At 41.9% G+C, this 16727-nt stretch overlaps 1 protein-coding gene across 1 annotated transcript in view; it reads left to right on the top strand.

The window, feature by feature from the left end:
• Positions 1-16727, top strand: part of LOC150080029 (kin of IRRE-like protein 3) — a 926673-nt gene that overhangs the window by 465786 nt on the left and 444160 nt on the right. The window contains 1 exon segment of the mRNA XM_090381806.1: positions 8974-9321. Coding sequence (XP_090237932.1) covers positions 8974-9321 — 348 coding nt within the window.

Raw genomic sequence — 16727 nt, 5'->3', positions numbered from 1 at the left:
AATCATTTTTACGGTGAAGATGAGTCTTCTCTCGTGCATTAATGCTGAAAACCTGGTTAAATTCAGCGCGTGGGCCATCGGTGTTGTGCGCTGCTGTGGTGGGAGATGACACTTCCAGGTTGCCCACTTCAGGAGCCAGTATTCAGCGGCTTTTAATGGTTTAATTGCAGCTGAGCCCCACAACTCTACTCCATACAGTACACTTCCAAAAATCATCATCCTGATATACATTTTTATCAGGTTTCTGTTGTGAATGTGTAGCAAGTGCTGCTTGGCAACCCACCGCGTTTCTTGTTGAATTTAGCACAGAGTTCTTCTATATGGTGCTGATGCTATCGAGGCAGTGTTAGGTGGGGCGGAAAACTGTTAGCTTGGGGGAGAGACAAAGACTAATAGATTAACAGTAGCCACTGTTAGAGGTGAAAGTGATTCTTGCACTGCTTCTATTAGAATGAGCCGCAGCCCGGAATATAAGATACAGGATATTTCAGAGACTGCTGGGAGCCATTGCGGTACAAGTAAACACATGGGTTGTGTTAGGGTAGCTAAGAATAGAAACAGGTGCATGTATACCTGCGTGTACACCAATGCTAGGAGTTTAGTAAATAAATTTGATGAATTTGAGGTATTGCTCAAAACATCGAAGGCAGATATTGTTGGGACATCAGAGACGTGGTGTCACACAGATATAAGGGATGCGGAACTGCAATTTGGGGAGTACAACGTCTACAGAAAGGATAGACAGGATAGGAAGGGAGGAGGGATTATGCTATTAGTTAAGAAACACATAAAATCCAAGGAAGTGAAGCCGGTTGACATGGCTGGACAGTGCAGTGTCGAGTCAGTTTGGTGTGACATAAGCATTGGGAGATCAAAATTGAGAGTAGGAGTGTGCTACAGGCCTAATGACTCTGATGAGTATAATAAGGAACTGTACAGGGGAATAGAGTGGGCCAGTAAATCAGAGAGTCTTATAATGGGGGATTTTAATTTCCCAGATATTGACTGGAATTTGGGGGCTGGTCACTAACAGACTAGCAGGGCTTTTGTGGATTTATTGGATGATTGTTTTCTAAATCAGCATGTTCGGGAGGCAACTAGAGGGAGCAATACTCTTGATCTGATTATCAGCAGTGATCCTTCATGCATTAAGAATCTGCAGATAGAGGACCCACTAGATGGCAGTAATCACATTGTGCTGAAGTGGGATTTACTCAAAGAAGTAACTACCATTAGGGGTAAAGGGAAGGGTTATTGCTTCCGTAAAGGCGACTACGATGGACCTGAGACAGTATTTGAAATTCTATACAGTGGGACCAACTGATGATGTTACCAACAGCAAATTCAAAATGGGAAGAATTCAAAGAACGTATCTTGGAAGCTACAGGGTTTACATACCAACTAAGAAATATTGTTCAAGGTTTAGGCCAAAATGGATGTCAGATGAACTAATGAGGCATATGGCAGAGAAGAAAAATGCATGGGATATATATAAAAATTAACACGTGACACAGAAGCCTATGATAGATACAAGTTGATCTGTAACCAAGTTACAAAGGAGGTTAGGCAGGCGAAGGCAGATTACGAGAAATCTTTGGCAAGGGATGCAAAGAAAAACATCAAGGAGTTCTTTACTTATGTAAACTCTAGAAGCAAGGGGATGAATCAGATTGGTACATCTCATATCGATGGTTCAACTGTTCATGATCCTGCTAAGGTAGCAAACAAACTAAATCAATATTTTGCATCGACATTCACACATGAGGAGTTATTCAGGAAGGGGAATGCTATAGTTGAAGTAAACACTGGCAGTGAGCTAGATGATCTTGTAATAATTGAGAGTAAAGTGGAGGGGAAATTGTTGAAGATAAACACAAGAAAGGCACCTGGGGTGGAGGGGATCTATTCAGTTATATTAAAGGAGGCAGCAAAGGAAGTAAGAAATCCGTTAGCCATAATTATGAGATTTTCCTTGGAGTCAGGGGAGGTACCCACAGACTGGAGATGTGCAAATGTGACCCCAGTTCACAAAGGGGGATCAAAGGCTGACACAAGTAATTATAGACCTGTGAGTTTAACTTCTGTTCCAGGTAAATTAATGGAGGCACTAGTTAAAGACGCACTGCAGGATCAACTAGACAAGACTTCAGTTGTAGCTCAGACACAGCATGGTTTTGTTAAGGGGAAGTCTTGCCTGACCAATTTGATTGGATGCTATGATGTAGTCACAAAAGAATTGGATGCAGGGAATAACTTTGATATTATATCTTTGGATCTTAGAAAGGCTTTTGATACTGTTGCACATGGAAGAGTGCTGCACAAATTGGAGAAGCGTGGCATTGGTGGCAAATTTTTGCTATGGATAAAGGGATGGTTGAGTGGCAGAAGACAGAGAGTGGTATTTAATGGACACTGCTCATCGTGGACTAATGTTATTAGTGGAGTCCCTCAGGGTTCAATGTTGGGTCCATTGTGTTGTTTTCTGTATTTATAAATAATATTGATGATATATCAAGCTTAATGTCCAAGTTTGCAGACGCTTACACAGCGTGGCAGGGTTGTAAAGGACGCTACTGACGCTATGCTGCTGCAACAGGATCTGGAAAGGTTGAGCAGATGGGCTGAGAGATGGCAAATTAAGTTTAACATTGACAAATGTAAAGTACTAGATATGGGAAACAGGAACCCCAGAGCAACTTATCAACTCTGTGGTACTACAGTGACAGTGGTAGAGAATGAAAAGGACCTGGGGGTGGTTGTGCAGGCAGATATGAAGTTCTCTGAGCAGTGCAGACGGGCTACAAGAGTAGCTCATTGTGTCTTATCAATGATATACAGGAATTTTTCTAGTAGGGAAAGGGAGGTGATTATTCCCTTGTATAAGGCAATGGTCAGGCCGCGCCTTGAGTAGTGTATACAGGTCTGGAGGCCTCATTTCAAGAAGCATGTAGAGCTGCCGGAACGAGTACAGAGAAGGGCAACAAGATTATTGAATGGAACAAAGGGGTGCTCTTACGAAAGGCTTAAGTTTTGCAAATTACAGTGTCTGGAGACTAGGCAACGGCGAGGTGATCTGATAGAGGTGTTTTTAGCAGGCTCATTGCTGATGGGATACTGCCTCTTGCTCAGAATAATCACCTGAGAGGGCATAAATTCAAATTGAAGAAAGACAGATGTAGGATAGACGTGCGGAAATTTGCCTTTAGCCAGCGGGTGGTTGGTTGGTGGAACAGATTTCCATCCCTTGTTGTGGAAGTTGATAGCCTAAATAAGTTTAAGGCTCAGCTGGACAGGTATTTAGAACGAACGGAGGGGTGAAGTGAAAGTGTTTTTTGGCTGATGCTGCATAAGCTTGCTTTCTTGCATCATATGCCTCTACTAACGCTAATGCTAAAGTTCTGCCGTGGGCACGGTTCTTTCCGAACTAAAAAATCAGAACGGCATGAAATCGCGTCGGATATTCGAAAATTTACGAGTATTCTCTGGATGACCAAAATATAGCGTGGGCAAGATGTGTTTATTGCACTATTTGATCGAATGGGCTTATTGACTTGTTGACGAAAAAGGAAAGAGCCGATGCCATTGCCGTACCCATTGTATGAAGAGAGCCAAAAGACCAGGCGGTGATTGACTTTTCTAACTGCATTCTTAGCGAACAGTAATCGCGAGATCGTTTTTCCGAATCTCAACCCAGCCATGAAACCGATCCCCACTATGATACTGTACCAATTCCGGTTACTCCACAGCAGAGACCATGTTTTTGAGAGGGCGAAATGGAATGCGATAAAGCGGAGATTGTCTGAGAACTAACTTCACAACAGAAGAAGAGATATTGGAGCTGGTGCTCTTTACCCAAGTTAATTAAATGACTTCATTACAGACATTGCCCTCTTCAAACATAAAGCCGAATTTCCTGCATCTAGACTAAAACATGTCGATGTTGCCAAGGTCATTAGCGAATGTAGTGAACTGGAGCGGACTGAGTGAAGATTACTGTGGGACTCCACACTGTGGTTCTGATATTGTATAACCCTGGGTTTTCTGTTGCTCTTTAGACAAAAGCTATTCGGTAAAGCGCACCGTAGATCTCAAGTTTAGCGCGGAGAAACTCGTGTGAAACATTTTCAAAGGCATACGAGATATTTGCGAATAAAACATCCGCCTGATTTCTGGTATTGGTACTACTGGAATCATATTTGTAGAATTCTGCCACATCGGTGGAAAGAGACCGAACTTTTGTGATGTAATGGAGAGTAGCTACAATAAAAGCAATAAAAGCAGGCAGATTAACGTTACTGAAGTGTGGTACCAAATATTTTTGCGAGAGAGAGAGAGAGATGATTTTGAGCCTTATGGATCAAGCAGTCAAACCTGACGTCTGGTTGGGGGTCTCTGAGAAGCTTTGTTTGACACGTCTATTCGAGGTTTGCAGGCAGAGGAACGGTCAATGGTCTGGCATACAGGTTCTGGGCAAACTTGGTGAATGTTATATATATGACGCTTTGTCTTCCAGTAAGTAGTGTTCCCGGTTTTTGGGATTAAGGCGCACTTGGGTGATTAATTGAATACGAAGATCTTCATAAAGATCGCAGTCATCCATGTGATGTCCCCAGGTCTCCACAGAGCCGCTTGCACACATTGGGTTGTCTTAGAATCCCAGAAGTTGTAATTTGTGGCGGATCACTCCGAGTCCTGTTAGGAGATACGTGCTGTACAATCCAGGGCAAAGCCATGCAGGATACTGTGTGTATATTTGCTGTAGATCGTGGACGAACCTCCGCGTGACTTCCCCTTTTGTGGAGGTCGTCCAGGGCTGCTGCCACATTGATCGCAAATAGATCTGGAGTTTTTTCTTCTCCACTGTCCGATTTGCAGTTGGGTCTGTGGTGTGATCCTGGAAGGTAGTTGGATGTCCTCGTCTAAACTGCGGTAACATGCCTAGGCCAATCACTTCAAGATCAAGGGGGAGGGTCCCAGTGAGTACTTGCAGCGCATGAGTAGATACGGTGCTGCACGCTCTGGTGAGGGTTAATAAAATCGGTCGGTGAATGATGTTGAGTAGCCGAAGATTTACCGCCATAGAGGCCTTATGGTGCCAGACACCAGAAGCATATGCAATAGCAGGGATGATGGCTGCTTTGTAAAGTATTGCTAGGATTCTTCTTTTCAGCCCCCAGTCGCCCGAGTAATCCTGGCAAGCATGGCAGCGTAGTTTATCATTTTCTTCTGGATGTATTTTAAGTGGGGTGTAAACGATAAATTTCGGTCCAGGATCACTCCTAGGTACTTGCGTTCTGTGGCCAACTTGATCATTCTGTTGTAGATTTTTATCTGCGGTGGTCTGGTAGGAGTTAGATATTCCTTTAGTAGGATAGATTGGGTTTTGGTGGCAGAAATACTGAGGTGATGAGTTTCAGTCCACTCTCTTAGTGTAGAGAGTGCTGAGTTGGCAAGCATTTCCAGTTGTGTTCTTGAATCAGCAGAGAGGATTAGGGAGAGGTCATCTGCATATGCGAGCGCTTGCACGCTCGCATATGCCCCCCCCCCCAGTTCTAGGGAGAGGAACTCATCCAGCACGTAATTCCATAGGAACGGAAACAGTACAGAGCTCTGAGGGCAGCCCCTGTGTACCTGCCGCTCAACCTTGCAGTAGGGAGCCTGCACTAGAACCCTCATATTGTTCAGTTAGCTCTGAATGCGTCCATATAGGTTTGTTGGCAGGTTGGCAGCTCGTAGTCTTGCGAGGATGCTCTGCCACCAGGTGGAAAGTAATGGACTTCGAGGCATCTGTTATATAGATTGAGGAGTGGATCGATGTTGAAGACGCTTAAGCATTTGATAATAAACCGGGGGATGTCACTGTGACCGGTGGTTGCTGTGAGAGGAAGAGTGTAAATGGCTTGCATTAGTTGTTTTCTTGGAAATTCGAATCGTGGCGAGACTCTCAGTGCGTTGAGAGTGCAGTTTGGGTAGAGCTGGAGACTGCTTAGGAAATCTGGCAATAGTCGAGCCAGTCAACCTCGTCGACGTTGCTGGAACAACTAGCCTTTGTTCTGTAGAACGTTTTCCCCCTTTTTAGGTAAGATTTTTAGTGTTCTTCCGATGTGCTTCTTAATTGCAGATGATTTGTTTCGGTTGAATTGGGCCCTGGCTTTGGACAATGCAATGCGGTCTTGGACATTGCCAGAAGCTTTCCATTTGGAGTGTAGTGATTGTTTGTAGTGGAAACTTTGGTTGAATTAGAGAGTCCACCACGCTCTGGAGCGCAGAGTGATGGTGAGTGCTTGGTATCAGTGTGAAAGGCGATGGTATTGATCCATTTGCCGACCGGGGTTGCCAGGTGGGTAAAGTGCCTCCCTGGCAACCCAAAGGTCGCGGGTTCGAATCCCGCCTCGGGCTTGGATCAAAATACTACAAAAACCTTGGGAGGTGCATTATGGCCACAGAAGTCGATGCGCCAACAACTACAAAAAAAAAAAAAAAAAAAAAAAAAATTGATCCATTTGATCATTACATCGACTGCGAGGCTCAGTTCACATCCATCTAAAATGTTCCACTAACTGTTGACGCAGCTTCAAAGAAGCACATTGATTTCCGAAATTTTGGGGTGGTGACATTTGGCACAGATTTGGTTTTAGGGATATTGAAGTATTTTTTGGGTAGAAGAGCTCTAAATATGATTGATTGGTGGTCTGATTGAAACATCTCGAAGTAGTTTTCTATGAGATGTAGGAGATTGGGTATATAGATGGCAATAAACGCACTATGGATGTCAAGATATATGATTTAAAGTTCCTGTCTTTGTTCTAGGGCTTCTAAGATGTGCAGTGTTGGGTATTTGGCATCATACCAGTGTTGACACGATGATCGGGATGGTCGTTATTTGTTACTTATGCCACATCTCTTTGATATCCTGTCTTAGGTTCGTGTACTTCCTGATTTTTCCCCATGGGTTTCTGCAAGTTGCCCCTGTTGGGTACCGCTATGTGAATCAGATAGGTAGTCTTTTCATTCTTGTCCACAATGGTTATGTCTGGTCTGTTGTGCGGGATTATCTTATCCGTTATTATGGTGCAGTCCCAGTACAGCTTGTGGGTTGGAGTCTCTAGTACTGCCTGGAGTTCTTATTCATAGTACGATATTCTTTCTATTATCAACTGTTAATTCCCTCCTAGCTTCTGATGTATTATCCTGGCTACCTGGTCCTGTCTATCAGTGTACTCAGTCTGGCTGATCACATAGCATCCCACGGTGAACTGTTGGATTGTTTCTGAGGCAGGTGCCATCGTCAACATTTCATTGGACACTCCGAGCTCATTTGTGATGTAGGTTCTATAGGTACTGCTGTTGATTACCTGGTCTTGGATGGTAAGCATGAATCCTTCAGTCTCGAAAAAGAGAGTCCCGTTCGTGAGCCATGCATAGGAAGCAATTTTATCCATGTGATCGTAATGAAGATCATTGTAGTGTCTGCCATGGAGTGTTTATTTCTGCCCATCTTTCTGTCTTCGTTTGTGCCTTCTGGTTGGGAGAGGTTCCTCGCTTACGTTGAGTGCGGCATTAACATTAGAGGCCTAACATTAACATTAGTTCAAGGAGTGCTTTATTGGCATAGAGTTCTAAACCAGACCTTGAGTTTTTGTTCACCAAAATGACAAGGTCATCTGTATATGCTAAGTAGCCTATCATCAAGAACTAGGTTCCTAATCGAGGGACCCAAAATTGAAAATTGGCGGCAACCATGGGAGGCAGATCTGTGAATCTTCGCGCTTTTTTGTGATGACCATGACAGTGCGATCAGCAAAGTAATTTCTAACAACTTTATAACTCTGAAAAGAGCAATGATTGTTCCATCATATCAGATGGTTGCTTTTCCATATATACAGCAAATGAGACAGTGTCGGAGAGTTACTTATAGTAGTATATCTTAATTCTCGAGGATTGGCCAAATATTTCACTTATGTTTTGACGAAAGGTGTGGTAGTTGGGGAGAGAGTAGCTTCACACTCCACGCCCAGTTGCAGTAAAATCGAGCCCTTAATGAAAGGAGCGTCCTTGAGAAACTGAGTACAGTACTGTAATTGAACTTTCCTCCGACAAGAAAACTTCTCTACGGCCGTGTCACATATAGCAACGTTGATGAATGAGAACGAAAAACAGTAATCGTAATTTATGGGCCGTGTATTTCTTCCTTAGTTGGTATATTTAGAGGCACTTCTGAACTTTCGATTAGTACTAAATAGAGCTAGTATATGACTCTTAATTAAAGTGAAAATATACAAATAGGAGCGCAATAATCACACTCTTGTCATCTCCGCCACCTAGCGGTTTTACATTGTGGCCCACTTAGCCAACCTCAGGACGGGGTTGCATGGTTTCTGGTCCAGCAAACAGGAAAATCGGTTACAGAATACAAGCGGTGTGTAAACAGTATAACAAAGATGCCTCATGCGGCAGAGAAAAAGAGAGACAAATGAACTTTTGTGGTGCTGTTTGAGTGAATTAAGCCCTTTTTACTTATAGCTGGTCTGGAGAATGTTGGTTGATCAGTTCCGGCTGTGTAGCTCAAAGGTTAAAATATCAGTGAACTGTGTTGTAACACAACGCTGCCTTAATTGGCAATCTTTCAACATGCCTACGGCACGCGCTGCTTTAGTACTGCGTTTAAGCTTGTTATGCTTCGTTCTCTGGCAATGTCTGGAATTGCTGAAGTCGAAGTTCAGGTTAACAGTTTGAAGTTCAAATCGGCAATAGACATCTGTTTAGCTTATAAACCATACATTTATCGAATATGACAATAACACCATTTCTGTTTAAAGAGTATTAATTCGCTTGCTATCTCTATTGCTGAACAAGAACTGATATGTTCGTGTTCCTGTTGGAAGTTGCAGTAGATTGCGGAAATGTACTCTGAGTAGTTTCAAATTAATTTACGCAGCAACAGTTGCCAATACAGTTTCGAATTTCTTACAGAACCTCCAGAAGCCCCACCTACAGTGATCGGAGTAGCCGGTTCATCGGTAGGACTGCCTTGTAATATCACTCCACCTGGCGGGAATGATGCTGTCGCCCTTGTCCTGTGGTACAAAGACGAATCGACGACTCCTATATACAGCCTGGACGCTCGACAGGGAAACCTCGGCCAAGCGAGGCACGCCGCACGAGACAGCCTTACAACCAGAGCTTATCTTAGTATAGCCCACAGACCAGCCACGCTGAAACTGGACCCTTTACTCCAAGAAGATGAAGGCGAATACAAGTGCAGGGCGGATTTTAAAAAGGCTCGAACGCGTTACATGTCTGTAGTGTTAAAAGTCGTGGGTAAGTAGCTCGTGCCAGTCCGCTGTTTTGTTTCTCCTCAAATAGGCCTCTGAGGTTGGGTTCATATTACGTTCTTAGCGTTTTTTCACCAACCTTTCATGGAGTAAAATAAAATTAAAATAAAATACAACAAATCTTGATAACTATATTTACAATAACCTGTATTTACAAAATTAATATACGTATTACAATATTAAAAGTATTAAAACACAAGATTAAAATGCATTAAAATATACTAAGTTAAAAGCGATAAAATCCCGTAGCTTTCAAAGGCTCCAGCCTTCTTCTTCAGCAGTACTCTCTATTATTCAGTACACCTTTAAATATCAGCAGGGTAATGGTAGGCATCACATGTTTCCATTCTCACGTGTTCCGCTCTCTTGCATTGTGGAACCGGAAGTGGCTCGAACGGAAGTCGTACGGAACCGCTCATCCTTTTTTAGGATAATAGTCTCTAAAAGGGGGTGAATCCGTACACCCCTATCCCTATTAATGTTGGTTGTAGAGCTGATCCGCAAACTCTCGAGCCACTTACGGTCCCAGAACCTATGTGCCCGATCGGTGATAGTGGCATCGTCTGGGGAGATCTGGTGCTGCTTCTCCCAAAAATGTTCGGCCACGGCGGACTTGTCATATTCCGAATTTCGTATTGCTTTTTTGTGTTTCCCCAGACGATCTTTGAGACGACGTTTTGTCTCCCCTACATAACATTCCCCACAATCCGGGCATCTAATATTATATACGACCCCACTAGCATCCTCTTTTTGAATGGGGTCCTTAACTTGAGCCACAACTGTGCGTAGTCTTCGTCCCTGAAGCTGCACACAGCGTGTCTGATATTTTCTTAATACTCTAGTTATATAATCCGTCAAGCCCGGATAATAGGGAATGTATGCAGTAGATACTGGTATAAAAGATTCATCTCTCCTCTGATTTTCATTAATAAATTTATCTATAATCCTCTGGGGGTAATCACATTTAGTAAGATCCGCCGTGACACGTTCATACTCTGCTTTCCTATCATCGGAGTTACTGCAATGTGATTTCGCTCTATTAATTAGCGTTCTTATCACACTGTTCCTATGATGGCTGGTCAGGGCTGAATTATAATGCGTATATTGCCCTTTACACATCGTTTTTCTAAAGACTTTTGTCTTTAACTGCTGGTCTTCCCTACAGACCAACACATCCAGGAACGGCAGAACTCCTGCATCTTCAACTTCCGATGTAAATTGTATGAATTGGGAGAAGCCATTTAAGATATTCAACACATGATCTTCACTCCCCTTCCGAACAAATGTAAACGTATCATCCACATACCTTTTCCAGGGGCGCATAGGGAGAACACTAGCATTAAATATTCTGGTCTCGAGCTCCTCCATAGCTAGATTTGCTATAATTGCGCTAATGGGGGAGCCCATAGCTGTACCATTAACTTGCTTATATATAATGTTATCAAAAACCATAGTGTTACTTGAGAGGCACAATTCTATACCCTTCCTAATATCTTCTGGATTAAGTTGCGTCCTAGTATTTAGGGTAGTATCCCTCTGTAAAACGATGTTTGCACACCACACTCCATGGTCAATAGGAATACAAGTGAATAACGATTTTACATCAAATGATATCATAATTTCATCCTCTTCTATACGCTGGCTCCTAATAAAGTGCACAAATTCTTTACTATCCTTGATACTATATTCAGAGAGTCCTACTATTGGAGACAATAGTTTGGCTAGGAAACCCGAAAGTGCATACATCGGACTACCTATAAATGAGACTATGGGTCTGAGTGGCACGTCTACTTTGTGGATTTTGGGTAAGCCATAAAACCTTGGCATTTGGCTACCTGTAGCATGTAGTGTCCAATATTGTTCTTTAGAAATCTTATTAGATTTAAGCCAACTCTGCAACATTCCGTTCACTTGTCGCTCCAAACTAAGAAGTGGACTCTTCTGGATAACCTTATAGGTTGTCTGATCTTTTAATAAGCTCAACGCTTTATTCTGTCCAATATTGTTTCTAAAGAACAATATTGGACACTACATGCTACAGGTAGCCAAATGCCAAGGTTTTATGGCTTACCCAAAATCCACAAAGTAGACGTGCCACTCAGACCCATAGTCTCATTTATAGGTAGTCCGATGTATGCACTTTCGGGTTTCCTAGCCAAACTATTGTCTCCACTAGTAGGACTCTCTGAATATAGTATCAAGGATAGTAAAGAATTTGTGCACTTTATTAGGAGCCAGCGTATAGAAGAGGATGAAATTATGATATCATTTGATGTAAAATCGTTATTCACTTGTATTCCTATTGACCATGGAGTGTGGTGTGCAAACATCGTTTTACAGAGGGATACTACCCTAAATACTAGGACGCAACTTAATCCAGAAGATATTAGGAAGGGTATAGAATTGTGCCTCTCAAGTAACACTATGGTTTTTGATAACATTATATATAAGCAAGTTAATGGTACAGCTATGGGCTCCCCCATTAGCGCAATTATAGCAAATCTAGCTATGGAGGAGCTCGAGACCAGAATATTTAATGCTAGTGTTCTCCCTATGCGCCCCTGGAAAAGGTATGTGGATGATACGTTTACATTTGTTCGGAAGGGGAGTGAAGATCATGTGTTGAATATCTTAAATGGCTTCTCCCAATTCATACAATTTACATCGGAAGTTGAAGATGCAGGAGTTCTGCCGTTCCTGGATGTGTTGGTCTGTAGGGAAGACCAGCAGTTAAAGACAAAAGTCTTTAGAAAAACGATGTGTAAAGGGCAATATACGCATTATAATTCAGCCCTGACCAGCCATCATAGGAACAGTGTGATAAGAACGCTAATTAATAGAGCGAAATCACATTGCAGTAACTCCGATGATAGGAAAGCAGAGTATGAACGTGTCACGGCGGATCTTACTAAATGTGATTACCCCCAGAGGATTATAGATAAATTTATTAATGAAAATCAGAGGAGAGATGAATCTTTTATACCAGTATCTACTGCATACATTCCCTATTATCCGGGCTTGACGGATTATATAACTAGAGTATTAAGAAAATATCAGACACGCTGTGTGCAGCTTCAGGGACGAAGACTACGCACAGTTGTGGCTCAAGTTAAGGACCCCATTCAAAAAGAGGATGCTAGTGGGGTCGTATATAATATTAGATGCCCGGATTGTGGGGAATGTTATGTAGGGGAGACAAAACGTCGTCTCAAAGATCGTCTGGGGGAACACAAAAAAGCAATACGAAATGCGGAATATGACAAGTCCGCCGTGGCCGAACATTTTTGGGAGAAGCAGCACCAGATCTCCCCAGACGATGCCACTATCACCGATCGGGCACATAGGTTCTGGGACCGTAAGTGGCTCGAGAGTTTGCGGATCAGCTCTACAACCAACATTAATAGGGATAGGGGTGTACGGATTCACCCCCTTTTAGAGACTATTATCCTAAAAAAGGATGAGCGGTTCCGTACGACTTCCGTTCGAGCCACTTCCGGTTCCACAATGCAAGAGAGAGGAACACGTGAGAATGGAAACATGTGATGCCTACCATTACCCTGCTGATATTTAAAGGTGTACTGAATAATAGAGAGTACTGCTGAAGAAGAAGGCTGGAGCCTTTGAAAGCTACGGGATTTTATCGCTTTTAACTTAGTATATTTTAATGCATTTTAATCTTGTGTTTTAATACTTTTAATATTGTAATACGTATATTAATTTTGTAAATACAGGTTATTGTAAATATAGTTATCAAGATTTGTTGTATTTTATTTTAATTTTATTTTACTCCATGAAAGGTTGGTGAAAAAACGCTAAGAACGTAATAACGCTGTTTTGTTGCTTATAAGACTTGACATATAACTTTTTATTGTGCACGTCTTTTTTCTGTCTTTGCCTCTGTTAACTACCTAGTTACGATAAAAGGAGTCAACTGAGGCTTGGTATTTTAATTATTATGTATTAATAGTATTTTAATTAACCTTAAAATGAACTTATGCCCGTATGGATATCAACGGACTGATGAAACTAGTATACAGAAAGTATAAAGAAACCTAGAGGAAGTACTGAATAAAGTAGTCCTCAGTCAAGTCACGGGTTGGGGACGGGTAGTTAGGTTGTTATTTTGTAGGGTTTAGCCTTTACCCATGTATCTTAGGTCATCACATCATCATCAGCCATTTAAAATCCACTACAGGTTGATGACCTCTCCAGCAACTTTCTGTTTTGAGCGCTGGCCATCCATTTACTACCCACAAACTCATGAATTTCATCTATCCATCTCCGCCTTTGTCTTCCAGGTTTTCTTCTAGCTCCCCTTGGGTACCAGTCCGGTATTTTCTTAGTCCATCTCTCATCATGCCTTCAAGCGTATGTCCTTCCCAAGACCATTTTAGTTCTTTAGGTTTGATAAAATGTCCTTTACTTGAGTTTGCTGCCTCATCCATGTGTTTCTCTTCTTATCTAACAGTCTGATTCCCAATGTAATTCGTTCCATTCTTCGCTGTGTAGTTCTCAGCTTCTCTTCCATTCTTTTGGAGATTGCCCCAGTGCCACTTCCATAAGTCATGGTGGGCAATATACATTGGTTCATTATTTTGCGTTTCAGACAAACTGGGATATTGCTCTTCAGTGTGTGACTATATTTCCTGAATGCTATCCATCCAAAATTTATTCTTCTCTTGACTTCCAGCCATTTATCATTATTACAGCCAATAACTTGTCCCAGATAAGTATATGACTCCACCTTTTCAATTACTGCTCCTTCATTCATTATTTCCCTTTCTGTGGCATACTTGTTCATCATTACTTTTGTTTTAGCCATATTCATCTTTAGTCCAAAATCCTTACTAGCTGTGCATAACTGATTAAGATTTTCCTCTAATTCTTTGGGATCATGGCTTATGACCACAATGTCATCTGCAAATCGTAAATGGTTTAGGTACTCTCCATTCACATTGACTCCTTTCTGCGACCAGTCTAATCTTCTGAAAGCTACCTCAAGGACAGCAGTAAACAGCTTCGGAGATATTGTGTCTCCTTGTCGAACTCCTTTCTCAATTTTAAATTTCCTACTGTCTTTGTCTAGTCTAATAAAGGAGGTAGCACTCTCGTATATTTTCTTCAAAATCATAATATATGGGGTATCAATGCCTTGTCTTTCCAGTGCCCTAAGCATTGACTTATGTTGTATGGAGTCAAATGCCTTTTCATAATCCACAAATGCCAGGCATAATGGTGTTTTATATTCATTTGCTTTCTCCATTAGCTGTGATATTACGTGAAGGTGATCCATAGTTGAGAATCCTGTCCTAAAGCCAGCTTGCTCTTTCGGTTGATTCTCATCAAGTATTCTTTCTAATCTGTTAGTAATGACCCTTGTGAACAACTTGTAGATGTGGGATAACAAGCTAATTGGTCTATAATTTCCAATTTCTGATTTATCTCCTTTCTTATGCAGCAAAACTATGATTGCATTATTCCACTCCTCAGGCTTCACATATTTTCTAATGCATTTTATGAGGAGTATTGCCAGTTTTTGTGTCATGTCTCTCCCTCTCAATTTTAACAACTCTACAGTAATTCTACTTTTTGCTCATCTAGAAGACTCTCAATTTCCGTGTACATTTCTTCAACATCTACGTCATCTTGGCTCGATGTTGGGGCATAAATCAGTATAACGTTAAGTTTGTACCTCTTAGAAATCCTGAGTAGTAGTCTTGACACCCTTGTGATGTACTTTTGAATTCGAAATTGTTGTTTTTTATATCTTTGTGAATCAGAAAGCCAACTCCACCTTCGCAAGCAAGACTATTGTACAAATTGGAGCAGAATGGTATTAACGGTAAGTTGTAACGGTAAGTTGCTGCAATGGATAAACGGATGGTTGAGTGGGAGAAGACAGAGGTTGGTAATCAATGGGGGCTGTTCTTCGTGGACTAATGTTATAAGTGAAGTCCCAAGGTTCGGTGTTGGGTCCTCTGTTGTTTTGTATATTTATCAATGATATTGATGAAAGTATATCAGGCTTAGTGTCGGGGTTTTCAGATGATACAAAAGTTTGGCAGGCTTGTTAATGATAGTAATGGCAGTGTGCTACTGCAACAGGAACTTGATAATTTGGGCAGATGGGCTAAGAAGTGGCAACTGTAGTTTACCCTTGACAAATGCAAAGTACTGCATATGGGTAGAAGTAACCCCAGAGAAATGGATGTGTTGGAAAGTGTAGTACCAACTGGTACTACACTTAAGGGGTTAGAAAATGAAAAAGACCTGGGAGTAATTGTGCAGTCAGATATGAAGTTTTCTGAGCAATGCAGACAGGCTACCTAGGCAGGTCATGGGGTTTTGTCAATGATATATAGGAATTTTGCTACAGGGAAAAGGAGGTGATTGTCCCTCTGTATAAGATATTGGGCAGGCCATGCCTTGAGTACTGCGTACAGGTCTGGAGGCCTCATTTTAGGATGGATTTAGATTTGCTTGAGCGTGTACAGAGAAGGGCAACAAGATTGGTAAGGGGAATGAAGGGGTCCTCTTATCAAGAGAGGCTTAAGTTCTGCAAATTGCAGTGGCTGGAGACTAGGCACCTGCGCGGTGATCTGATTGAGGTGTATAAGGCCTTGAATGGGTTGTGCACGCTGAATTCTGATGGGATCCTTCCACTTGTTCAGATTACGAACCTAAGGGGGCATAAATTCAAATTGAGAAAAGACAGATGTAGAATAGATGTGCGGAAATTTGCCTTTAGCCTGCGGGTGGTTAATTGCTGGAACAAACTTCCATCTGTCGTTGTGGAAGTTGATAGGTTGAATAAATTTAATTTAAGGAGGAACTGGACAGGCATTTGGAGGGAATGGTGTGATTTTTTTTTTCTTTTGGCTGATGCTACATAAGCCCATACACTTTCTTTCTTGCATCACATGCCACTACTACTACTACTACTACTATTTATAAATATATAGTAAAGGCAGTAGCAGTGGACGAGGCCTAGGGGGAACTGGAAATGAAAGATGGAGATAGGCAGTTGTTGAGAATAGCCAAAGCGAGAGACAAGGCATTAAAGAACTTCTCATGAATAAAACAGATAAAAGATGAAAGGGAGTGGTTATACAGGACCAGGAGAAGGTTAAGGAAAGGTGGAAAGACTATTTTAAGAAGTTATTAAATGAGGAAAACCCAAGATCATTATGCGAGGATGAAGAGACGAATGAATGAGTAGTAGAAGGCATAATCAGGAAAGAAATGGAAAGCGAACTCAGAAAAATGAAGAGGGGGAAAGCAGTAGGTGCTGATCATATACCAGTAGAGTCTGAGAGAAGAAGCGATCGATATCCTATGGGACTTTATGGAAAAACTGTGGCAGCAGGACAGGATACCCAATGAGTGCAGGGA

The sequence above is a fragment of the Mastigoproctus giganteus genome, chromosome 9 (assembly GCF_048544385.1).
Source record: "Mastigoproctus giganteus isolate SK-2022 chromosome 9, ASM4854438v1, whole genome shotgun sequence".
Taxonomy (NCBI): domain Eukaryota; kingdom Metazoa; phylum Arthropoda; class Arachnida; order Uropygi; family Thelyphonidae; genus Mastigoproctus; species Mastigoproctus giganteus.
The sequence above is the reverse complement of the archived record's forward strand: the minus strand, read 5'-3'. Positions and strand labels throughout refer to the sequence as shown.